The following is a 25,441-nucleotide window of genomic DNA, read 5'->3' as shown; positions in this document are numbered from 1 at the left end:
ACTAGCATCTTAACAGAAGACCCCCTGATGTACTTTAGCGCAGTCCTTTGTAGTAATAATAAGCATTTGACGACAACTTTTACATGACGTTTATTTAACTTTTAATAACTGCGTTACTGCGCTTGGTGAAATTATATGATTTGACTACAAAAAAGCATCACGTCTTAAACACAAATATGGAATAACAGTATTCGTAACAATAACAATATATAGTAACAATATGTAATTATTTTGTCGTGCTCGATCCATATATGACATTAGTTTGTGTGTTATAATATTAGAATATTGAACAATAGCTGAAATTATCATTTTTGTAATCAATACTGGAATTTATTCAACTTGTGAATCATAAACATAACTCATTGCATGTCCATGATAATTGATTAAAAATATCTTTAGTGTCGAAATTAATGTTTCTTTTAGGCTTTTTATGGTGTGGTTTACGTCAGCTGAGACCCCGACCTAAGGTAGACAGGAACAACATATCCCAATATCCTTTGCTCTCAGAAAATCCCATCTCGCGAGAGTATGGGTTCCTCAGAAGAGAGTCTTTTCCAATAGTCTTGTTTTTGTTGTTGTTTTGTTTAACGATCAAAAATCGTTTATTTGGCATTTATTCACGAATTAACAGATGTTACATAAGTCACTTTGTTTTTGAAAGAGCTAAAACGTAGATACAAAAGTTAATTCCTTTTGTTCGCAATTCTTTTTGTCGCGAGAGATGGGAATGTATCCATAGCGGAGGAAGCAAACCGTATCCAGCTAACTGTCCAAACAAATCTTCCTTTATCCACATATATCGGTCTTCAACAGCCATTTACACGTAAACATGGGTTCAATACTGAGCAGGAGGATTGCTGGAGTTGAAGACATTGATATTCAAGCCAATTCGGCGTACAGATATCCTCCCAAATCAGGTAAAATGTCATCTGAGTAATGTGTTAACAAACGTTAGCCTCATTACGGAGTCTAATGTAGTGTTGTTTTTACAATTTTTGGCGTCACTCATGGACTGTCACATATTATTTATGTTTCTTACTTTCTGTTAATAAAATAAACATTTATCCACAGAATGTCTCATGCTTCTGCTTTTTAAATTTACTTATATATACTAGAAAATACTTGATATATAATGACTAGATAACTAGAAAATATATAGCATATATAGATAGAGATGCAGAAAATATTTACTAATTTGATGTACTCCTGAATGCTTTTAAACAACACCCTGGGTTAACTTTGTATAATGACCACATGCATCACAGATAATAATCAATCTAATGTCTTTATTGCAGGAAATTATTTCACTAGCCATTTTTTCATGGGAGGGGAAAAGTTTGACACACCCCATCCAGAGGGATATCTTTTTGGAGAAAATATGGATTTGAATTTCTTAGGCAACAGACCTGTGCAGGTGACCAAAAGAAACAACCTCAAAACTCTGAGTTTAATACTTTGTCATTCTCACACATACGTTTTGGTCCTATTTCCCACAGTTTCCCTACGTGACCCCAGCACCAAATGAGCCTGTGAAGACGCTGAGGAGTTTGGTGAACATCAGGAAGGATACTTTACGACTTGTCAGGTATATTGTGAATATTGTCATGGCTCGAATGGGCTGCTGATGATACCATAATGTGGAATAAATGCTGAAATAAGAAAGAAACTTTTGTTTTTCTATTTTTTTTGCAGGTATAAGGATGATTCTGACAGCACACTGGAGGATACAGGAGATCCCAGGATTCTGTACAGTATTGAATTCTGCTTTGATACTGATGCCAGAGTGGCTATTACATTATACTGTCAGGCCTTTGAGGAGTTTGCCAATGGGATGGCAATGTAAGTTTCTACTGAGTAGTAAATTAGGTAAAGTTTCTGTAGTTGAATGGTACTAAATCACTGTGCTTGTGGTGTATGCGTTTTTAACTAAGTGAATTTCTTTTAGAGGAAAAGGATTGGAAGATAATTAGAAGTTTCTTGTGATTGATAGCCTCACTTGCGCCATTTGAGTCCAAAGAAACATAACCCACTGGCATCTAGACAACATCTCTTCTGGCAACTTAATTCTTTCCTTGGAAACAGTGGTACAATTAGCCCTTGGTCTAAAAACAGATATAAAAATTAAGCCCTTTTACATAGGTCGCTGTGTTTTAATGCACATTATTAGTAATTGACACCCTCAGGTATGCTGAGATGTGATGTGCTGGTGATAACCACTACAATTTTCTTTTTAAAGATACAGCCCCAAGAGCCCTTCAATGGTGTCTGAGACGGTCCATTATAAGAGAGGGATAAATCAGCAATTTTCTCTGCCATCCTTCAAGATCGATTTCACCAAATGGAAACCAGAAGAGGTATGATTATCTGAGATTAACTTTCTTTAGAGGCTCATTTGCATCGTCTCATCAAGGCCTTTGTGCTGTGAATAATAATGTTTTTAAAAATAATTGTGAATAGTTGGGTGTTGTGTATTTTTTAGAAATAAACATTGAAATATTTCTGTAATATTTTAGCTGAATTTTGATCTGGACAAAGGCGTTTTCCCTTTGGTGGTCCAAGCAATAGTGGATGATGGAGATGGTTGGTGAACAATTTTGATCATAAAAAATATAATCGGGTAGAATAATGTAAAAGCATTACATTACTGTTGTTTCACAAAACACTGTGTTTTGTGTTACAGACGTCACCGGGCATGCGCATGTTCTCTTGGCAGCTTTTGAAAGGGTGTGTATTTCTTGTGATTTGTTTTATGCTCTAGAATGTCAGCTGAAAGCTTGTAAGCAGTCGATCATGTTTTGTCATGTTTGAGTAAGTCATTAACCAGGCTGGATTTTATAGAGTCAAGATAGTTTGAGATTCATGGTTCACATGATCTTGTAAAAGCCTGAATGTGGGTTTGACGTTTTAAAATTGTGATATTTCAGGCTCTTAGAAGATATGGTCAAAAATGGTTAGAACCCTGAAAATTGTTTTGTAGCCAGTGTAGAAAATAGACAGAATTAACATCATTTAGCTTTATTAAAAAGAACAAAAATTCCCACAGAAAGCATCATGAAGAGCATCATACATTTTTATTAACACAGCATAATCAGACTAATATATCAAGAGATGTTTAAAAGTAATGCATTGATCTGTTTTCATTGATTTAGGAACTGTAAAGCACTGATTTAAACAAATTTACATAAAAGCTTTTCCTTCAATTCTAATCACCTTTCTGGTATAACTATGAGGTTAACTATGAGAAATAAAACCGTATTTTTCAACCAGTGCTAATGTTAAGAATAGAAATACAGAGAGATTTCTTCACTGGCCTTTTTCCAAGTGTGCATCTGATCTGTCATATTCTCAGACTTTTCTCAAACTTTTTCTTTACCAAGTGGTTTTATAATATTATTACTATATATATTCCCTTACAGCACGTTGATGGCAGTTTCTCAGTGAAACCTTTGAAACAGAAGCAAATTGTAAGTATTTTTGTGGCTCATTATTAAATGTAAGTGTCTGATATTTGTTTTTTGAAGCAACAGAACAATCAGATTTTTCAGTATATCTGTGATTGTGGCTGGATGATTGTGTTTCTTAATTGGATCCCTCATTAAACAGACGGATTCAACGCTTTGATCTTTTGACACTTGTGCACGTTTATCCACTCCACATGTGTGGAAGCAGTAATCAGGCCATGTCACTTCATGAAAAAGATAATGAGCATTTTGATCTGTGCTGTGATGTTTCCCATTCCAGTAATCCGCATTTCCGTATCACATGCTCATCCTTTAGGTGGACCGTGTGAGCTATCTGCTGCAGGAGATTTACGGCATTGAAAACCGGAACAATCAGGAGACAAAGGTAAATCATGTCGCTACACCACAGAATTTAGGGCAGATGAGATGTGACGTGCACAACTAGTAACACAATATCTATCCAGCCTTTTTCTGTCTCTGGTTTCATGTTCTATTTTACAGTGTTTTGTTTTGTCTTCTCTCTCCAGTCCACAGAGGATGAGAACAGTGACAACAGCAGCGAGTGTGTGGTTTGTTTATCAGACCTGCGTGACACACTCATTCTCCCTTGCAGGCACCTGTGTCTGTGCAATGCCTGTGCTGATACACTGCGTTACCAGGCCAACAACTGCCCTATATGCAGACTGCGTAAGTACTCATTAATCAACGCCTGAGCTCTCCGTATTGTTCCCCCATTATTATTCAGATTTGTTCGGCTAAATGAGCCAAACCTTTAAAGTGGGTATGGCCATAAAGATAAAAGGCTGAGTGATGAATCTTTTTTTTTTACCCAATATGTACTGATTTACCATTGTGCTTTTATTACCCTTTTTAATTGTTCTTAGTGATGAATAGTCACTAGTGCATTACTGATCACTAATGCAGTGCAGATCAGGTGACTGTTGAAGAATAGTGCCATCTGCTGGGGATGTCATGTAATAATGATTAGTCAATTCATGTGAAGTAATAGACTTCAGCTAATTTGTAATGGATTTTGTATTTGTGTTATAAAACATGTTTCAGTTTTTTTCTGAGAAACCTTTCTGAAAATGATACATTTCCTTGCTGTGTAATTGAAGGAATAGTTAAACCAAAATTGAAAATATGCTGAAAATGAACTGAAATTTAGATGAGTTTGTTTGTTCCTTGGAACTGACTTTTTAGCATTACATTACTTGCCTATCAGTATAAGTCCTGTCAGAATGAGTGTTTGTAATAAATCCATCATTAAGATGAATGTTAGTGGATTGTGATATGAGAGGGAGCAACAAGAGAGTAATTTCTCAGCATTTTTTATGGATTATGGACTGGCCAAAAATTGAAAGTTGTTATATCTTAATGATATTAAACAAGACATTAATTGATGGACTGGAGGTGTGTGACATTTTTATCAGCTGTTTAAACTCTTATTCTGACCGCACCCATTTTCTGCAGAGGATTCATTGCAAGTAATGTAATGCAAAATTTCTCCAAATCAATTCTTGGGTGGCCTATGTTTTATGGTAAATGTTTTAGTGATTTTTCATTCCTTGAAGGAGAAACGTGCTAATAAGAAACTACATGTGACAGGACTGCTGTTTAGTTGGCCATGGCCAGGCTTTTGTGTACTTGTGTTAATTGTTTCTGCCCTATAGATCTTCTTCACTGAGAGAATGTACACTGATTTTGCTTCGACAGTAAGACCAGTTGTGCAAATATTTACTTCCTGTTTTGTAGCCAAATTAATCTGGTAACTTAATCTGCAGTGTTAGGATGCAGCACCTGTGTTTGTTTATGCACAGAGCACTTGTCTTGTATCCATTTTCCCCAGCCAACCTTTCTTTCTCCTTTCGCTGCCCCAGCATTCAGAGCCCTGCTCCAGATTCGAGCCGTGAGGAAGAAAACAGCTGCCACTCTCTCACCAGTTTCCTTTAGCCCAGTGCTTTCCCAGAGCTCTGACCATACTGAGCATTCGGTAAAATTCATGTTTCATCCTGTACTCTAATTCATTAATAAATCATCGATTCTTTCCCACTGTGTTGCTACAGTAGTATTGATTTTGTCCAGTGCATTCATGCTTCGCATTTGACTCCAGTACATATTCTAAAAAATATTACAATTTAAAATAAGTTTTCTGTTTGAATGTGTTTTAAAATGTGTATGTCAAACAACATAACTTTCAACAAATAAGACCTCTAAATCAGAAGTTTACTAACAACACACTTTTTTTTTTTCCTGTTGGATCTCAGAATGCCGACAACATCCCTCCTGGTTATGAGCCCATCTCACTGCTGGAAGCCCTGAATGGGGTGCAACCAGTGTCCCCTTCAATCCCATCAGCACCTCTCTATGAGGAGATCCAGTTTTCTGGGGAGATGGGGGATCCCCTGACTGGACGGCAGCAGAACACAGATACCACATCAATGAAGGGCAAAGCTAGCAAGTCTCCAGATGGGTAAGTACGTAATGTGAAAATACTAACTCTGAAAATGCTCAAATAATGGTTTTCATTTTCCAGTGATATATGTCATGTTTCCAGGTCTACACGTTCTCCATCATCCCCAATACAGGAGGAAGAAGATGAGGAGAGGATGTCGGAGCTCTCTGATGCCCAGCCTCAGTCTGTTCTGCCCTGTAGTCTCAGTCCCACTGAGGTCAGCCACTATCTAGTTCTTCCCTGAAATGATGCCCACTGACAAGCCAATAAATGGTAACACTTTATTTTAAGGTGACGTAGTTACATGCTACGTGTACTTATGTAGTCACAACAGTATAGTATAGTAATAACATTAAATCATACATAATTACAAGCAACTAACCTTAAACCAAACCTTAACCTTATAGAAGAGGTTCTGAACTCTGGCCCTCGAGGTCCACTTTCTTGCAGATTTTTACTTTGTTATGCCCTATAGTATGTTATTTAGTAGTAATAGTTTATTAATGTTACACTGTACTTTGTAATAACACTGTAACAACGTCACCTTGAAATAAAGCTTAACCCAGTAGATGGATTCCTCTTAACAGTGTACTTAAAGGAAGCAGGAACTACTATGTTTTATGAAGTGCCTGTGGTATAAATAAAAGTGTACAATAGTTTCTTTACAAATGTATTTCTTGGAAACATTCATTACACTTGTGTGTGACTCATGGCATCGATGAGCTGACTGTAACTCAATGGGTTAGTTTGCCTAGATCTGTGGGTTTTACCTGATTGCATGTGACTGATAAAGAAATGCAAACTAGTAAACGACCTACACTGTTATGTCTGCTTATCATTTCCCACAACCTGTAAAAAAAAAAAAACAGGCTCATTCTAGTTTATTTCCCAACAGGCCACAGTAGAGGGTGTGTCCACCAAACCTGGCTTCCCAAATTCAGGTTAGCAAATTTGATGTGCAAATCAGCATTAAGATGAAGCATTTCATGTCAGTGTTGCAAATAATATGGCAGCAGCAGTTAAAAAGAGATCTTGTGTAATATATAACTGTTTGATATAATATATGTATATAAAATGAACATTCTGACTGGCTTGCCATTCTCTCAGGCTTTGGTTGTGTGTCAGTACCGGTGATGAAGAACAAACCATGTTAATCGTGTCATGTTGGCAGGTTCGGAGAGCAGATCTCTGGGTGTGTCTGTGAGTGAAATCCTACAGGACTGCCACAGCGAGCGCAGCAGCCTGAGCCGGACAGAAAGTGACCCCTCGGCAGACCTGGCCCTGCCTGGTGAGTCACTACCACACAATCCTGACATCCCTATGAAGTCTGCCAAAACTCCTTATGTAGGAATAGTTCCTTTGAGTCCTTTTTCGAGGGTGGGCTGTCTTTTACGCCCTGATAAACCTTCGTACTGTTGACTTTGAGAAAATGCAAAAGAGCAAAGTTGGAGCAAGCAAATTTTTCAGCATGTTTGGCAGAACTGATGCTGTGCTGAACCTTCTCTGTTATTGCTGCTTCCTTGCTCAGCAATTTCTACCAAGTAAAGCTTCTGTTTAAAATACTTTTTTTCAGTCTTTAAAAGCATTTTTCTGTTCTCTTGCAGTATATTTTGTATGCCATCTATACTCTAGAAAGAAACAATCTAGACATTCTTAAAAGGGGTGTAAATATTTTCTGATAATTTAATTATCATTCTTGATGTTAAACCATGAAATCTGAAATTTGTTTAATTCTATTAGTTAATTTTATTTTAAAACAAATTCTTTGAAAATGTTTCAGCTACAAATGTGATTCGATTAAATGTTATTTTTTATTTTATTATGCAAGTTTTGTAAGTAAATATAATTTATTAACACAGTACACACCATTTATATTTTGATTAAGAAATGAAAAGTGTATTATAGTATTTAAATGTAACTAGTAATTAAATCAGATGTTAAATTTAAAAAATTGTATTGTAGTCCATTTTCACCACATAAGAATAAAAACAAATTTTCTTTAAAGATTTGTCAAATCATAATTATAACATAAACAGTCCTAATTATCAGATACTTAGTCATTACTATAATTCAAATGTATAAAATACTAGGTCATTATGACAAAAATGTTCTTTTGTTAATCTAAATTTTCAGAAAAACTTTCAGAATTATGATTTACTATGTCATAATTTAGATTTATGATTTACCAAAGCATGATATTTTCCCCCCTTATGTGGCAGGGATGTACTTCCACGCTGGCTGTGTGTGTAATACATGTCTAATGCTGTGCTGTCTCCTAACTCTCTCTCTTTCTTACTCTAACTCGGCTTGCTCTTAACACACAAAGCGTCTGAGTCATGGTCCACTGCTGTAGAGGAATGTTGACTCTGGTAGGTCACCAATGTCATGAATTTTTCTTTCTTTTTAATGGTTTTCTATTTTTCTACCAGTCACTTTGTAAGAGTCAGTTCATGAGTTATTCATTCAGTTCATTACTGTCTGTCCATGATAGATACTTCACAATCTGGTCCAGCATTTTAAAACAGTTGTAATTAAAGAAAATTCATATGTAATCCCAACTGGCCTGCAAAACTAATTTTAACCATAAGCCCCATAAGATCATGAGAAAAATGAATTCAGTTAAATCTGTCCAAACCTGAAGTGAATATTCTCCTCCATTCTCACTCCACCTGTTTTCACCTTTCCTCAGGTTCATCGGAGTCCATAGAAAGCCTGAAGAGTCAGAGCACCAGCAGCTCCAGTCAGCCCCTGCTCTGCCTCTCCAGCAGCCTGCGCATGGAAGATGAGCGGCTCCCTTCATAAACACCCCCTGCTGTGCCAGATTCATCAACCCGCTGACCCAAACTTATTCCCATTCCAGCACACTGTTGCTCATGAATACTTCCAGGTCTCAATTAAGAAAATTACTTCTTGAGTACAACAATCAAAGCTGTGTAGTGAAGAGTCCAAGACATTTCACCGTGTAATAGAAACACGATACAAAAGATTAAAAAAACATTAAAAGAAAAATAAGAAAACGATTTGTCATTTATAAGACGGTCATAGCTTTTGCTTTGAGAGTTCAGAAATGTTGAATGACTCAAATTATTTTAATGGATGCTCAGTCTCTTTGAAGATTGCAGCTTCATGGTGATTTATGACTTTGTACCTTTTTTTTCTTTTTAAATAATCAGCAAATGAACACTAAATGCATCAGATTGCAGTATGATACGGACGCATAGTATAATCAGTTATCCGGTTGAAGTAGTCATCTACGTCTGTATCTTATATATTTGTTTTGTGCCTTATAGTACTGTGTGGCTGTCCCTTCGTCCTCCCGTTGAAATAGACAAAGTGGGAAGCTGTAGCACTTCTTGAAGCTTTAATGAGTAGTTTATAGAGGGATCTGCCATAATTTACAGTCACATATCTGATGCTTTTTAGTGAATTCACTGCTGCTTATCTAGGTCAAGCACCTTTAAAAGTTATGTATGTTTGTATGTAGTCAAATTGTTTTATCATAAAGTGTGATATGTCAGATATGAGTCACTGTGTGTGTTTTTTTAAGGCATAAATTGTATTACATTAGTTATTAATGATCCTGCTGTTCCAGCATTAACCCTTATTCCAGTAGCTACTTTATAGAAATCTAGAAATTAAGCAATGCCTAATTACTAATAATACCATAAATAACTGTGACATTAAAATCCTGTTCATTGAACTTTTTGTCCATCAAAGAATCCACAAATAAATATTAAGTAAAGCCGTTTTGTCATTGATAATAATTGAGCATCAAATTAGCATTTTAGAATGATTTCTGAATGAACATGATCCTGAAGACTGGAGTAATGCCTTCTGAACATTACACAAAAATAGATTGTCTTCCATTATTTTTTTTATTGTGATTATATTTCACAATATTTCTGTTTTACGGTATTTTTATTTAATGTAATCTTGGTTATGCTTCTTTCACAAAACATTTTTTAAATCTTCATTATAATTATTATGCACATACAGAAGGCTGAGCTTAGTGTAGAGAACATATTTAGCCAGATGGTGGCAGTGTGTTCACGCCTTTAGAAATAGGCTCAACTTTAGTCAGACCAGACGACTAAAATATCTGAACTCAAATACAGAGACTAATTTTTAGTGGGTTTACTCAGACTAACGGCTGCATGTTTGACAATGTGGCATGTAATCCAATGCTTTGAGAGGCAGAGATCTCCTCAGGCGGGATGAGTGGCGCGCTCCTTTTGTTGCACGACATGCACGTCACTATTTTCATTTGTGCGCCTTTTCTAAACTCCTGGCGCGCGCGCAGAGTTTATACCAACGACTTTCTAACGACTCACTCCTGCCATGTAGCAAATTTAAAAAGAAAATCGATGTGGAGAAGTAATTTTAAAAAATTATAACGATGCTGCTGCTGATGATAATCATAATAATAATAGGTAAAACGCAAAAATAATAATAATGCAGTTCACAGGCTGCATTTGAATCAAGTAATATGTGTCAATTCACGAGGTTTAAAATATAATAAATAATTTATTCCTTTTAATAAATTAATTGTAAGTAAATTAGCACCTGTCACATTTCGCGCGGATGTGTGGTTAAGTACACTCCTCGCGAGGGACGATGACATGTTCAACTCTGGAGCTCGCAGCCAATCAGAGAGCGTCAACATTTAAAGGGCTATTAAGAAACAGGCACAACGGCGGAGTGCAAAGCCTACATCTCATTTCTCACATTTCTTTCTACATGACTTACTTGAAGACAGGACTGGAATGATACTTTGACGCAGTAGATATCAGGAAATGTCTGAGTTGGTGGATGCGCACGTTTATCTGCTGCACTTGTTGCACTGAGGCGAACAGGCTGCTCAATATAACGTTAACGGACTGAGACAAATTCACCGTTACCGACGAGCTCTTGTGTTTTCATTTCGCAGGTAACGTAACGTTAGGCATTTAATTCGAGGGATTTCATTTGCCTAAATTTATGGTGGATTACACACTTATAAAATACAATTTTGCTGTTAAATTGTTATCAACCGTTATTTTTGAAATTTCAAGCAACGCAGTCTACTTTACAGATCTGTATCTTCAAAAACACTAAATCGTGCTCACGATGCCAGTGTTAATGAGTCCAGAGATTGCGAATAGATTCAAAGAGAGATGGATGATGCTTCATCCGGAGGATCAGGACAATATCAGCGGCTCTGTTCACTTTGACGACAGTCTCACCAGCCTGCACTGGCTGCAGAACTTCTCCATCCTCAGTGCAAATCCTGAGCGGACTCCCAGCTCCGGCTGCCATCCCCAACACCTCTTCTACCACAAAAACCAGCTGGGAGGCACCGACTCACCCTCCAGCCCACCTGCTGGAGATACCGCCGCCGCAGGGATGCCACAAACACCTGGGAATCCCACAACGTCCTGCAGCAGTTTGGAGAATTCATTCGCGCACCAGCAAGCGGGACACTACATAACGGCGCAAACAAATGCATCTGAGGAATTAGACTATAAAACAAACCGCCATGTGAAGCCACCCTATTCATATGCCACTCTGATTTGCATGGCAATGCAAGCTAGCAACAAAACCAAAATCACTCTGTCAGCCATATACAGCTGGATCACGGAAAATTTCTGCTACTACAGATACGCGGAGCCTAGTTGGCAGGTATCTCCACCGATCATTTATACATCTTTGAGAATCACTTGTTGTTGTTTTTTTTCTTTTTTTCCAGTGGTTCTGTATTTTTAGATCTTTGAAGTACAGAAAGAAAAACAGGGTTTTTTTGTGCAACAGGTGCACCGACCACCAACAGGTGCCTATGAGATTATTCCTAACGATTCAGGTTTCTTAATGGTCCTATTAACGATTCTTTTAGTACTTTATTGGGGAAAACAGAAATACGATTCTTTTGATTAAAATGATCTTATTCAGTCTCTTGCTGAATAAGGTTTTTTTCTGATTTTAATTTACAATTTTCAGACCAGATATAATAAAGTTATGCACCTCTTAGAAGTGTTTACTTTTTAAACTTTTTGAATCAAACAACAAAAATCATAACATATGGTTCAATGCATTCATTTTCAAGGTTTTTGATTCATTAAAAAACGTCTCAAAAGACTGCTACAAAGAGTGTCCTACAAAACTACATTTATATCTCTGTATGTTTCTGATTCACTATAATAGAACCGGCTCATAGGAGTCATTCGTTTGTGAAACTTTCTATATTTGTATATCTGCATGTTGAAAAGGTTCACCGGTTCATAAGAGTCAGTTGTTCTGCACTCACACTACACTTGTAGCTCTGTGTATTTCTTATTTTTTCGCTAAAAAGAACTGTTTCAGTCATTTGTTTGGTAATCGGACAAAACATGTTTCTGATTCACCGAAGAAGGACCAATTCATAAGAGCTATACATTCACGAATCAAATTGATACTATGGTGTGGATCAACCATGGTCTGTCAATACAGAACTACCAAAACTGACCTGTGCACTCATCTACAGTATACTTAGTGTGACTGATGATGGAAGCTGAGACCTCTATACCCAAGAGCACTAGGTTCCCTGAGGCCTCCATCCGTAATGAGAGATCCACTGATGATGTGAAACTTAGAGCGTTGCATTGCTAGAGAGCCTCAGCCATATTCACCACATATCTACTCCTGTACATGCAACATTCCCCTCCCCAATTCTTCTCTGTCACACACAAAGTGAGCCAATGAAATAGGACACCTCTACCTATTGCACAGTGGGATTTAATAGGAAGCTTTATGTGTGCGTCTTCTTCTGTCACTGGAAGTCTAAAACTCTAAAAATAACCATAATGTTGGCTTTATATTCAAACGGCTCAATTAAATTTGCCTAATCATTTTTACAATTAAAATATAAATATTAAAACCCTGCTATTCTTGTTCTTAACTCTCAAATAAACAGATTTTTCTCCTTTTCATTCAGAATTCAATCCGCCATAACTTGTCCCTGAACAAGTGCTTCATGAAAGTGCCCAGGCAGAAAGACGAACCAGGAAAAGGAGGCTTTTGGCAAATCGACCCGCAGTACGCTGACATGTTTGTCAATGGCGTTTTCAAACGGCGGCGAATGCCTGCCACAAACTTCAATACCCAAAGACAGAGCAAGATGTTATCCTCTCCCAGCTCCTCGTACGGCTCTCAGTGCAACCAGACCGGCCAACAAATGGGAATCGGCCACTTCCAAGGACACATCCCAGGAAACAAACGCAAGCAAGTCTTCCCCAAACGAGGCAGCAAGCTGGCCAGAGTCTCCAAGAGCCCTCTGTTAACCACCGACATCAAAACTTCAGACATACTGAGAGGAGATTTTGACCTGGCGTCTGTTTTTGACGATGTGCTGAGTGGGAATGACAGCACGTTTGAGGATTTGGATATCAACACAGCACTGAGCTCGTTGGGATGCGAGATGGAGCTATCTTCACAGAACCAGCACGGGCCTGGCTACAGCAATGAGGACGAACAGGCTTGTGCTTACCTCGAGGCGAACGGCATGATGGGATACAACAAGGAGGACTTTCACCAACAGCACCACCAGCAGGTACAGGTCCACCCGCAATATTATGAGGGAATGTTCACAGAGCATGTTCACCAGCATCAGCACCCTTGGGAGATTAAAGAGGAAGTCCAAGCCATCCCACTTACCTTGGATCATGCCTATGGGCTTTGTGAGGGATTCTTCTCTGAGATGCAACTCTGGGAAAGAGCAGAGTGATATCTGTGAACACGTCTGAATACATATGCACTGTCTTTGCTCGTCTGAAGGCCTATTGACTTTTGTTTTGCTACATTAGCATAATGAATTACTGAGGATGTGAGAGGTTATATGTAATTATTCTTTGTACTTCTTTTGCATTTTGCAAGAAACTTTACTGATTCGTTTATAATCCCCCTTGATCTTTGAATTCTTTTCTTTTTCTTTTTTAAAATTTTCTTGAGATGGGGGACAAGTGTAGTTATTTGGGATAGTGACATTTTGTTCCTTCTAATATATTCATTTTAGTTGACTTCATATTTTAGTTAATGTCATGCTTTATATAAGGATAAAAAATAAATGTAAATCACATATTTGAGGGGAAAGGGATGCAACAAGCCAAAGTGCTTCACTAAATCATTTCCAGAGACAAAATAAGCTCACACAAGCACTTTGAAACTCAGTTTGTAGCCTCATAATTTAGTTTCTCTCTGTTATGATAATCTATGAGAGTGCAAAGTGGGTGGCAGTCTTACGAGGCAATGACTGTTCTAGAAGTGTACTTGTATTGATTCTTTGAGAAATGGACTAAAACATGCAACGTGAATCAAAATATATTCTGTACTTGAATAAAAAGATCAATCTGTATAACTTTCTTCTGTCTGTTGCTTTTGAATTTTATATGTGACGAGTTCTTTGTATATATATTAAATAAATATATATACTATATATATATATATATATATATATATATAAATCTGTTCCTCAAAATTCCACATACAAGTTTTTTGTTTGTTTAAAGCCATTATTAGAATAAGCATTCCCTAAATGTTTAAAATGATATATGGCCATTGTGGTAATTACATTTTTATAATTCTGCCTTTGATGATTGATACACTTTTTGATCAATTGATCAATTTTTAGAAACAGAAAAAGTGTTATGTCAAAAGCACATCTCAATAAGAACTTCACGAACTACACAATTACAGTTCAAGGACTCAACAATTTAGCCAATCAATATCAAGGTAAAATTTCCTAATATCTTCCCATTGACTATTTTATTGTAGTCCGATTGTATTTGGTTGTTCTGATTGTTACTCATTTCAGTTCCTCCTGAATAAATGCTCATTCACGCCACATATACTCAAATGGGTATTCATCTGGTCTCTTTTCATATGGTTATTTGTGATTTATTGTCAGAAAGGCTTGATTATTGACAAGGAAATACTGTAAAAACATGCCAAGACTGGCCCACATTCCTCAAATTGCAATAAGTTTTACTTATACAAATAATTACAGTATTGTTAAGCTTCACAACATAAGCTGTCACTGGGTGGTTTTATATCTTTAATGCACTAATATAAACACTTTATGTACTAATGTGTGCCTTTAAGGTAAAAATATGGACCCTTTGGTACAAAAGTGTACCTTTTGAAAAAGAATCACCCCATTTACAGCTTTTGTACTTTTCTTCTGAGTGCAGATGTTTGCATAGACTGACCTTTACTCTTTACATCAGCATGAGGTGCAAAGAGCATCAAACATGTCTAAATTAACAATTGCTAGTGTATAGGCTGTATAGTGGTTCAGTATAGTTTTTAGTACAGATTATAGTTTGCATTGTCTCTTTTTGTTGGCAGGCCAACTTTGTTCTAAATAATGAAATGCATTCAGATTGAGCAGTCAACGACGAATAGCAAAGAAATGCATGTTTTAGTTACTTGTGTTTTATTTCCTTGCTGTGCCTCCCTTGAATATCTGTGAAAATCCACTACATTAGAAAAACTTTCACACTTAAAATCTCTTTTTAATGAAAAAGAAAAAAGGAAAGGGAGGATTAGTCCATTTCATCGGCTCTGCCTCCTTCTGTTGGAGGTCATGTGTAGAGACCCTTCTGAATCTGAGTAATTCACATTCCTTGAACATCAGGGAAAATCAGGGATGGTAGGTCCAACCTAGCTGTGCCCCAAAATGCCATGGACATGCAGGGTACATATTCATACACATACATACATCCAGCAACCAGTAAGTGACCCTCATTCTGTTTTCACCACAATAGCACGCTTCGAGTCCAGAGGTGAGTTAGTGCCAGGATTGCGGTGTAGGCAAGGTGAGAGGGGAGGTGTGGGGGCGAGATGCCGTGGGCTTCTCAGGGGACAGGTTTTTGTGGTGGATGGATGGGAGAACGCCTTGACGCTGGAGATAACACTATCTCCCCAGAGGCAGAGACTCCTGCCTGTATTTACACCAGTGCTTTTGCCGCTCCGGCCCTGCATACGGACCTGTCAGCTGGAACAAGGACGCCTGTCACGGCGGGGCATCGCCACCCTGCTTTATGTCCCCGGGGCACTGCTGGCAGCCCCTGATTATAGGTGCTATGTGGGCATGTCAGCCAGATCACACAGAGAGATGTGTCAGCCATTCTGCTGGAAAAGTAAGCAAAACCCTGGCGTCAGCACTCAATGCGTGTATTTTTCACCCTGAAACCTACTTGAAAATCAAATATCAAATTAATATTTTGGTCAATGACGGTGCTCTTTTTTTTTTTTGGTTGATCTATTCGTTTATTCAGCAATTCATTAAATGATACATAAAATGACACAAATACTCCTCTGTATTAAAATGTAATTTGACATTGTTATGGCTCATTAACATATTGCATTAAGATTGCCTCGTTAAAAGTTTTTGCAAGTTAAAGTAGTTTGGCATAATTTTTTTCTTATTATTTCTTAGAACAAACAAACGTTGAACAAAACTGCTTCTTAGTAGTTAGTAGAAAATATTATTATAGCCTTCAGATATCAGATAATTCGATCCATTCAACAAGATAAAGTATAAACAAATATAAATTAAATCATAACATTATAGTAGTTGTTGATTTAGCTGAATGTGATGAGAAAGATCCATTTATTTAATTTTGTCTCAGAAAGGAGCAAATAGTAAAATACCTAACATCCTACTGACTTTCTTACACTGAAGGCTCTTTATATAAGTACATCCATCTTTCTTCACACACACATACAGTATACTCACATAAAAGCCATATATAGCATAACTGCTTAATTGGTTGTACCTTGGCAAAAAGTCAGCTGTATTTTCTCCCAGCTTTGTTTATTAAATGTGACTTAAATGCATGATATTAATTAACATCATGGTTTTCTACAAAGCTGATTTGAAACAATGTATATTGTGAAAAGTTTTACGAATAAATTTGACTTGAACTGATGGTATTATTTCATCCTGAGCTTCTTTATGAATTAATTTCATACATTCAAAGCTTGCAAGGGCATTTTTTTTCTGTTAATATCACTGCTTTTTCATGAGTCACAGATGTAACCAATGAACAACTGGAAAACAGAGCCCCATAACGATTTACATTCGCTATGCCTAATCTTATTTAAAGCTTTACTAAACTAAACGAACCCTTTCATTCCAGGCTGGATTGACCAGTGGTCACCAACAGAACAAAGGTCAAAGGGCAAAGGTAATAAAATGACTCTTATCTTACTGAACTACAGAGCAGTTAGTGGGATGATGTTTTCTGATGGATCTGCATCAGTCATAATGTGGCAATTTAATGTGTCTTTTGGTGCACTTGAGCACACCACAACAAACCTAATATTTCTATGAGTATTAAAAACTAGCATTGTAGAATCAGAATTAGAAAATATTGTTCAGAGTTAGAAGATTAGTATAAGAAACCTAAAGGGATACTCCACCCCAAAATGAAAATTTTGTCATTAATCACTTACCCCCATGTCATTCCAAACCCGTATAAGCTTCGTTCGTCTTCAGAAAACAATTTAAGATATTTTGGATGAAAACCGGGAGGCTTGAGACTGTCCCAATGACTGCCAAGTAAATAACAGTGTCAAGGTCCATAAAAGTATGAAAAACATCGTCGGAATAGTCCATCTGCCATCAGTGGTCAAATCGTATGTTATGAAGTGACGAAAATACTTTTCTGTGCTGTTTCTAAGTGTATTTAGCTTTGATTTGAAAGAAAACAGCACATCCTTGTGGCGCGGCTGATAGAGATGGCAGATGGACTATTCTGATGATGTTCTTCATACTTTTCTGGACTTTGACGGTGTAACTTACTTGGCAGTCTATGGGACATTCTCAAGCCACCCAGTTTTCATCCAAAATATCTTAAATTGTGTTCCGAAGATGAACTAAGCTTTTACAGGTTTGGAACAACATGGGGGTAAGTGATTACAGTTTTTCTCAGTCACTTTGGTGCATTTCTCAAATCAGAAATAAAATTCTCAAAACTACTTGTACAACCTCCACATCATCTAGTCATTTATACGCATCATAAAACCAGTTTCTCATTCTTTTGAACAAGTTGCGATTGCTTTTGTACATTCATGCAATTTATTACACAAATTTATCTGCAGTTTCCTACATTATCAGTTGCTAATGTCATGTTGCTCAAAATGTATTATATAGTTTTCTGTGCAATAGTCTCACCCCTCAAAACATCGGGTCTTTAGTTCATCGTATAAGTCATTCAATGCAAAATGGTTAATCTAGTTGTCATAAACTGCCAAGCACACTTTTTTATTTGTATTTTTACACATCATTATTAGACTTTTTGTAAATTTGGCATGAATTGTGCAAGTGAATCTTTACTAATGAAAAGAATGTAGATCAACCAATGAGAAACCATTTCTCTGAGGTAGCTCAAAGGTTCATCTCATGAATCTTCAGTTGGAAAGCTTATACTGTATAGATAGAGGACAACACAAGAGTTAAGAATTCTGAAAAGGGACTTATTTTCATCTTTGTGCCCATATTTCTTTTTCCTTTTCTATATCACAATGACACAATGTTTTTTTATTATTTGTTTTTTTGGCCAGACCACCAGTAAAAGTATAACTGGGAATTCTATCCAGTCTCTTTCAATCAATATCCCACATACAGTCATGTGTAAATTTGTACTTTTGAAATGGATATATGGCATACATAAGCATATGGCATACTGTTCAATACAGTAACTGTCATCCAAAACAGTTGCCATAATTTACATCAGAACATCCCTCCAGAGTACACTGTTATTTTGACCACATGACTAAACAATTTGACTGTCTTATCCGTAAACTATGACACAAGGACTTGTTATTCTGATGGCACTGACATGTTCATTGACACAGATATTTATTTTTGAGAGATGAACTAAGGATTTTGAGCAAGAGACTGGCTTTTGCAGGTAATCCATTGTGTTTTGCTCTTTGTACGAGTTGTTTTGAGAAATGCACTTACTGTTTTGCAAATCTCAAGAATGATTCGAGAAATGTACCAAAGCGACTGAGAAAAACTGTAATGACAAAATTTTCATTTTGGGGTGAAGTATCCCTTTAATATGGTTTGCAACAAATCCCTTGCCAAAAACCTAAATACAAATATTTTACAGTTTGGAATAGATAATTTTTTAAAAATGTTTTTGAAAGAAGAAGAACACAGTAAATTAGTAATATTGTGAAATATTATTACAATTTAAAATAAATATTTTTTTAATGTATTCTTGATTGAATATATAAGGCTTAGAAGAGCAAAAGACAAAAGACGTTTCACCTTTCAAAAACATTTAAAAATCTTAAATATTCCAAACTTTTAACCAATATTGTTTTTACAATATCTGTGCTAACTATTTTGCTTATTGATTAATACATTTTAATATAAAACTATTTTAATGTTGTGTTGTCTTTACTTCCTTCAGCAAAACCATATTTACAATTTTACAATCAGTTGGACTTCCACTTGTTGCCTGTACATTGCTGTTACAGTTCCAAGCTTTATTTTGTGCTTCTTGATGTGCTAATTTTATAGATTGTGTGGAAACCCCAAAATAGGCACACGTCGCAATAAACTGCTATCCTGCGCCATTTACATCTCTTTGGGCTTAGGCCCTTTCAGTGATGTCTGAACGAATGGAAATGCTATTAGCGGACACTTGAGAGGGGTGAAGAGCCCATTCAGAGGTCGCCCTGCATGCATATATTGAATAGCTTTATTTTGTCTTCTAAATATGACAGTATGCACATACAGATATGTAGATTTATATATAGATTTACCTTACTCCCTTTAGCAATAACCCATGATTAATTTCTGATGCAAAATGATGTGACTGCATTATGAAGACATAATATGTTGTGGTGAGTTTTAGTAGGTTATTGCTGTGGAAGTCATATGAAATTATTTATTATATTGATTTATTTAAACTGTGCTTAAATTCCTGCAGTGGACAGAAAGAGCATTTCACCAATGCAACCTACCATAAATATGGCTCGCTGGGTACAAGCCACAGCCATGACTAGAATGCAGAATTAGTCAACACAGTCCTAAATGTCACTCCTGCCTGCTCCTTTCATTTCTTCTCCATATCCTTTGTGGGTTGCTTTAAAGCATGGTGCAGGCCCAGGAAGGGTTGGCAGGGTGGCTGGTGAAAAGCATTCCTCAGGGGTTTCTTAGATCTCTGTGGCTGAGCGAGAGAGAGAGCAGCCAGAGGGCAGAGTGTCAGGACGCCCAGAAACAGAGGCAGTGCCCTTGAGCCCGGTCACGCACTGCCCCATGCCAACGAGCAAAGACAGAAAACAAATGCAGAGCCATTCTCTGAATCTGAAATATTTCTGAGTTTATCACAAGTGTCTGATATCTCTAAAGGGATAGATCAATGGAAATTACTCATCCTCTATGTCATTCCAAACCCTTACAGTGCATTCAGAAAATATTCAGACCCCCTTCACTTTTTTCAATTTTGCTATGTTGCAGCCTGATACTACAATTGTTTAAAAATATATATATAATTAATCCACATTCCGTACCTTTTTTTTTTTTTGAATTTTAAAAATGTCTATAAATTTATTAACATGAAAAAACTGAAATTTCACATTAACATAAGTATACAACAACACTTGAAATTAATCTCAGGTGCCTCCCATTTCTCTTGATCATTGCGCAGATGTTTCTACACCTTGACTGGAGTCCACCTGTGTTAAATTAAATTGATTGGACATGATTTGGAAAGGCACACACCTCTTTATAAAAGGCCTCACAGCTGACAATCCATATTAGAGTGAAAACCAAGCCATGGGGTCAAAGGAACTGCCTGCAGAGCGCAGAGACAGGTTTGTATTTAGACACAGATCTGGGGAAAGCTACAAAAAACAATTCTGCTGCACTGAAGGCTTCTAAGAACACAGTGGCTTCCATTATTCAAAAATGGAAGAATTTTGGCACAACCAAGACTCTTCCAAAAGCTGATCATCCAGCCAAACTGAGCAATTGATGGAGAAGGGCCTTGTCTAGACTGGTGACCAGGACAAACATCACTACAACACTCCACCGATCTGGGCTTAATGGCGGTCTGGCCAAACTCAATCCTCTCCTCATTGAAGACACATGAAAACACATTTGGAATTTGCAAAACAGCACTGAAAGGACCCTCAGACTTTGAAAAACAAGATTATCTGGTCTGATGAACCTCAATTCTAAGCATCATGTTTGAAGAAAACCAGCTATGCTCTTCACCTGCAGAGTTCCTTCCCAAAAGTAAAGTGTGCTGCAGCTTCAGGCTGTGGAGGTGTTTTTCAGCTGCAGGGACTGAGAGACTGGTCAGGGTTGAGGGAAAGCTGAATGGAGCAAAGTACAGAGATATCCTCAATGAAAACCAGTTCCACAGCGTTCAGGATCTCAGACTGGGCTGAAGTTTCACATTCCAAAATGACAATCACCGAAAGCAGACAGCCAAGGCAACACAGGAGTGGCTTAGGGAGCCTGAACCCTATCAAACATCTCTGGAGAGACCTGAAAATGGCTGTCCACCGATGGTCCCAATCTAGCCTAATCTAAAAAAGCTGAAAAAAAGACTATGAATTTGATTCAGAATGATCATCAAAACGGATGGAGTTGATCAACACCCCAAAGCTTGACTGTTTCTTTTTCTTCTTTACTTGTTTTTTTTTGGGGCGGGGGATTCTGTAAAGAAGATTTGTACTAGTGCCCTCTACCATCTTACAATGAAAACACAGATTATAGGAGCACAAGTATAGTTCAAATATGTTTAGACTTTTTGTAAGTATAAGTCAAGTATACTTGAATGTCATTTTAAGTATATTTCTGAGAAGTACATAAAGCCAATTTCTGAGAAGTACAGAAAAAGTAAACTAATAAAAGTAAAGTAAAAGTAAACCTATTTTTAGTTTAAAACAAGTATACTAATAGCACACTTGCAGTACAAGTGCAGTATGGAGTACCTCAAGTTCAGTACTAGGGCCGCTACTCTTCACGCTTTATATGTTACCCTTGGGAGATATCATCAGGAAACATTGTGTTAGCTTTCACGGTTATGCTGTTGATACTCAGCTCTATATTTCTTCGCGGCCCGGTAAAACACACCAATTTGAAAAACTAATGGAATGCATAGTCGATATAAAAAACTGGATGACGAGTAATTTCTTACTGCTAAATTCTGAAAAAAAACAGAAGTGTTAAGGTATTATAGGACCTAAAAACTCTGCATGTTATAACCTAGAACACTGTCTAAAACTTGATGGCTCCTCTGTCAATTCTTCGTCATCAGTTAGGAACCTTGGTGTGCTATTTGATCGCAATCTTTCCTTAGAAAGCCACGTTTCTAGCATTTGTAAAACTGCATTTTTCCATCTAAAAAATATATCTAAATTACGGCCTATGCTCTCAATGTCAAATGCAGAAATGTTAATCAATGCTTTTATGACCTCAAGGTTAGATTATTGTAATGCTTTATTGGGTGGTTGTTCTGCACGCTTAGTAAACAAACTACAGCTAGTCAAAAATGCAGCAGCAAGAGTTCTTACTAGAACCAGGAAGTATGACCATATTAGCCCGGTCCTGTCAACACTGCACTGGCTCCCTATCAAACATTGTATAGATTTAAAAATATTGCTTATTACTTATAAAGCCCTGAATGGTTTAGCACCTCAGTATTTGAATGAGCTCATTTTACATTAAAATCCTCTACATCTGCTACGTTCTCAAAACTCAGGCAATTTGATAATACCTAGAATATCAAAATCAACTGCGGGTGGCAGATCCTTTTCCTATTTGGTGCCTAAACTCTGGAATAACCTACCTAACATTGTTCGGGAGGCAGACACACTCTTGCAGTTTAAATCTAGATTAAAGACCCATCTCTTTAACCTGGCTTACACATTACATACTAATATGCTTTTAATATCCAAATCCGTTAAAGGATTTTTAGGCTGCATTAATTAGGTAAACCATTCTGTCACCGATGGAGTTTCAGTTCCTTGCCGCTGTCGCCTCTGGCTTGCTTAGTTGGGGTCACTTCATCTACAGCGATATCGTTGACTTGATTGCAAATAAATGCACAGACACTATTTAAACTGAACAGAGATGACATCACTGAATTCAAGGATGAACTGCCTTTAACTGTCATTTTGCATTATTGACACACTGTTTTCCTAATGAATGTTGTTCAGTTGCTTTGACGCAATGTATTTTGTTTAAAGCGCTATATAAATAAAGGTGACTTCACTTGACTTGACACTTGAAAACTTATTTTTCGATTTGGCCCTGTTCAAATTCTCTCTTCCTACACTGTCTGGGCGAATGGGCCACAAGCAAATCTCATTTGCTTTAGCACTCACACTAAATCAGTGAGAGAAATAGCACCTGCTTACATAAGCATTACTCCACATGGGGATATGTGAGCCTTGGTCTCTGACACCTCTGTTGAACGTGTCGCTCCTCTCCTTCATAATTGATGACCGACCCGCGCATTGCGTGTATGGGCTTCGTACCGAGATGAGGTGTCCAGGAGCTTAAATGAGCTTGAACTTGACACTTGGCTCAGAACTAAAGCCCACAATGTATTGTGCCTCCTTCGAGTCCAGCTAATTGAGTGCAATTATTATTCTGTATCTTTTTGACCGAGAACAGGTAATGTCTGTAATTTGGTGTTGTTTTAAAAAACTATTTATCTAAAAAATGCATGTAATGTTCCTACATTTCTCTACTTAAAACTAAAGTTGTTTTGAAATCTGTGTAAATGAAGGCCGAGTACTAAAAGTATTTTTGTTAAAACCCTATTAAAAGATTTTAAAGTTCAAATTTATTATTTTGTTAATATCAAACATTTACAGTTATTATAGTTTGCAAAGTAAATGCCATTTCGTTATAAGCATTTAAATGTAAATAATAGTAAAAACTGAAATTTGGTTCTCAAACATTGTAAAAAGAAAAAAGTTGTTGAACAAAAACAAAATGTGGGTAAACAATAAAAAAAAAAGAGTTTGTGTCTACTCTGTATTCAATTTGGAGTCATACTGTTTTAAGAATCTTTTCAATCAGTGTTTTGTGGTATTAATGTTTGTAATAAATCTCAACAAATAATCAGATTTGTTCTTTCTAGGCATCTGCGCAGTAAAACTCCCAGTGTTAGTGAATTTATCTTATGGCCACAGGATATACAGTTTGACATTTGACATTGAGCTGCAGTTGTTTTCCTGTTTGCTGAAAAGAAAGATTTCTTCTTTCGAGGTACATGAAAGCTCTCTGGAGATACATAATTTGTATGTACATACACCCCTGTGGCCGTAAGAATGCTATGGGACTCAGTGCTTTTGGGAAAAGAGTCATGTTATGTCATCTAAATAAAAAAACAGAAAAAAATGAAATCAGTTCAAAATATAGGTTCACCTTCCGTGACAATCAAGAGCTTATAATGCCAATGTCTGTGTGTGTGTGTGTGTGTGTGTGTATTATTAAACAAAGAATATTAATCACTGTTTGTGATGTTCCTGTCCATTTGTTGAACTGAGCCTTGGGTGCAAGCAGCACACAGCTGATGAGTAAATGCAGTAAATTAGATTATAAAACTGCTAGTACTCACAGCTGAATCAGAGAATTGGTGCAGATGCAGATATATTTGCTGATACCTGAGAGAGAGGTAGAGAAAACATCAGCCTATTCCTGTAGAGCAAACACTACCACCAGGGCTTCATTAAAACTGATTAGACCCACAGGGACCACACCTGTTCCGGGCAGGTTGGGATCCACACACACACACACACACACACACACACACACACACACACACACACACACACACACACACACACACACACACACACACACACACACACACACACACACACACTCACTCTGTGGCTTCAGCTTTCAGGGGAACTGGGTTAACACACTGCAAATACACAATCAGGAGAACACAAGTGCTCTGGATTCTCAGAAGCAGTGGGAATCTCTGGAAGCTTATATTCCCTGCACTTCCATGCGTGTGCTTCCATTCTCCACTTGCTTCCTGTAATCAAGCTGACAGCAGGTGGATTTAGGGGTACTAGTCACATAACACCCTATAGAGCGTTAGTGAATACGAAGTGTGCAATAGTGAAAAAAATCCTCCACGCATTCTCTGCATATTTTTCTAATACAGTTTAGGATGGCACACATATGTTCAAATAGTCTACTGGATATATTTGTTATGATGCTTTTTTAAAAGCCATTTCTGTATAAAATGATAGTTCACAACAAATGCTAATAAAAGCACTTTAGTTGCTATGTGATCAGTGTGTGAACCCTGTTGGTGTCACGGTTCATGAATGCACTGTTTCCTGCTCATCTCATGTTACGTCATGTTGATTCATCCTGATCAGCGGCAGCTGCAGCTCATTCCATCAGCCTATTTAATGCCCTGTCTTTCGTCTCTTGTTTGTCAGATCGTTGTTTGAGGTCGTCCGTGATCCTTGTCTGTGTCTCATCTGCTCAGCATTACTCCTTGTGTCGTGTTCC

The 25,441-nt window shown here is 37.2% G+C and overlaps 2 protein-coding genes and 1 long non-coding RNA gene across 4 annotated transcripts; 2 read left to right on the top strand and 1 right to left on the bottom strand.

The window, feature by feature from the left end:
- Positions 1-499: 499 nt before the first annotated feature.
- Positions 500-8,900, top strand: LOC132122145 (probable E3 ubiquitin-protein ligase MGRN1). Of its 2 annotated transcripts, XM_059532077.1 has the most exons (17): positions 500-917; positions 1,296-1,414; positions 1,497-1,585; positions 1,693-1,839; positions 2,237-2,354; positions 2,514-2,580; positions 2,681-2,724; positions 3,417-3,464; positions 3,778-3,846; positions 3,989-4,148; positions 5,342-5,454; positions 5,729-5,934; positions 6,019-6,133; positions 6,812-6,857; positions 7,088-7,204; positions 8,243-8,285; positions 8,606-8,900. In XM_059532077.1, the coding sequence occupies exons 1-16, from the start codon at positions 830-832 to the stop codon at positions 8,278-8,280; spliced, it is 1,584 nt and encodes a 527-aa protein (XP_059388060.1). In that variant the 5' UTR covers positions 500-829; the 3' UTR covers positions 8,281-8,285; positions 8,606-8,900. The 2 variants fall into 2 exon arrangements, with proteins under 2 accessions (XP_059388060.1, XP_059388058.1); XM_059532075.1 differs by lacking the exon at positions 8,243-8,285 and having other exon boundaries at positions 501-917.
- Positions 8,901-9,858: 958 nt separating this feature from the next.
- On the top strand, positions 9,859-14,285 carry LOC132122144 (forkhead box protein J1-B-like). Its single transcript, XM_059532074.1, has 3 exons — positions 9,859-10,843; positions 10,988-11,574; positions 12,863-14,285. Exons 2-3 carry the CDS (start codon positions 11,023-11,025, stop codon positions 13,649-13,651), a joined length of 1,341 nt encoding a protein of 446 aa, XP_059388057.1. The 5' UTR covers positions 9,859-10,843; positions 10,988-11,022; the 3' UTR covers positions 13,652-14,285.
- Positions 14,286-23,926: 9,641 nt separating this feature from the next.
- On the bottom strand, positions 23,927-24,979 carry LOC132122642 (uncharacterized). The gene is made up of 3 exons (XR_009426417.1): positions 24,799-24,979; positions 24,528-24,573; positions 23,927-24,284 (listed from the first exon to the last, which is right to left on the bottom strand). It is a non-coding gene; the product is annotated as an uncharacterized LOC132122642 (long non-coding RNA).
- Positions 24,980-25,441: the final 462 nt, after the last annotated feature.

Source organism: Carassius carassius, chromosome 40, assembly GCF_963082965.1.
Source record: "Carassius carassius chromosome 40, fCarCar2.1, whole genome shotgun sequence".
NCBI lineage: Eukaryota > Metazoa > Chordata > Actinopteri > Cypriniformes > Cyprinidae > Carassius > Carassius carassius.
This window is presented reverse-complemented; position numbering and strand designations above follow the sequence as displayed.

Coding starts and splice junctions, on each gene's coding strand:
- LOC132122145 (XM_059532075.1), top strand. CDS start 830: ATGGGTTCAATACTGAGCAGGAGGATTGCTGGAGTTGAAGACATTGAT. Junction 4,149..5,341: donor CTGCCCTATATGCAGACTGC/GTAAGTACTCAT, acceptor TCGCTGCCCCAG/CATTCAGAGCCCTGCTCCAG. Junction 6,134..6,811: donor GTAGTCTCAGTCCCACTGAG/GTCAGCCACTAT, acceptor ATTTCCCAACAG/GCCACAGTAGAGGGTGTGTC.
- LOC132122144 (XM_059532074.1), top strand. CDS start 11,023: ATGCCAGTGTTAATGAGTCCAGAGATTGCGAATAGATTCAAAGAGAGA. Junction 11,575..12,862: donor ACGCGGAGCCTAGTTGGCAG/GTATCTCCACCG, acceptor CTTTTCATTCAG/AATTCAATCCGCCATAACTT.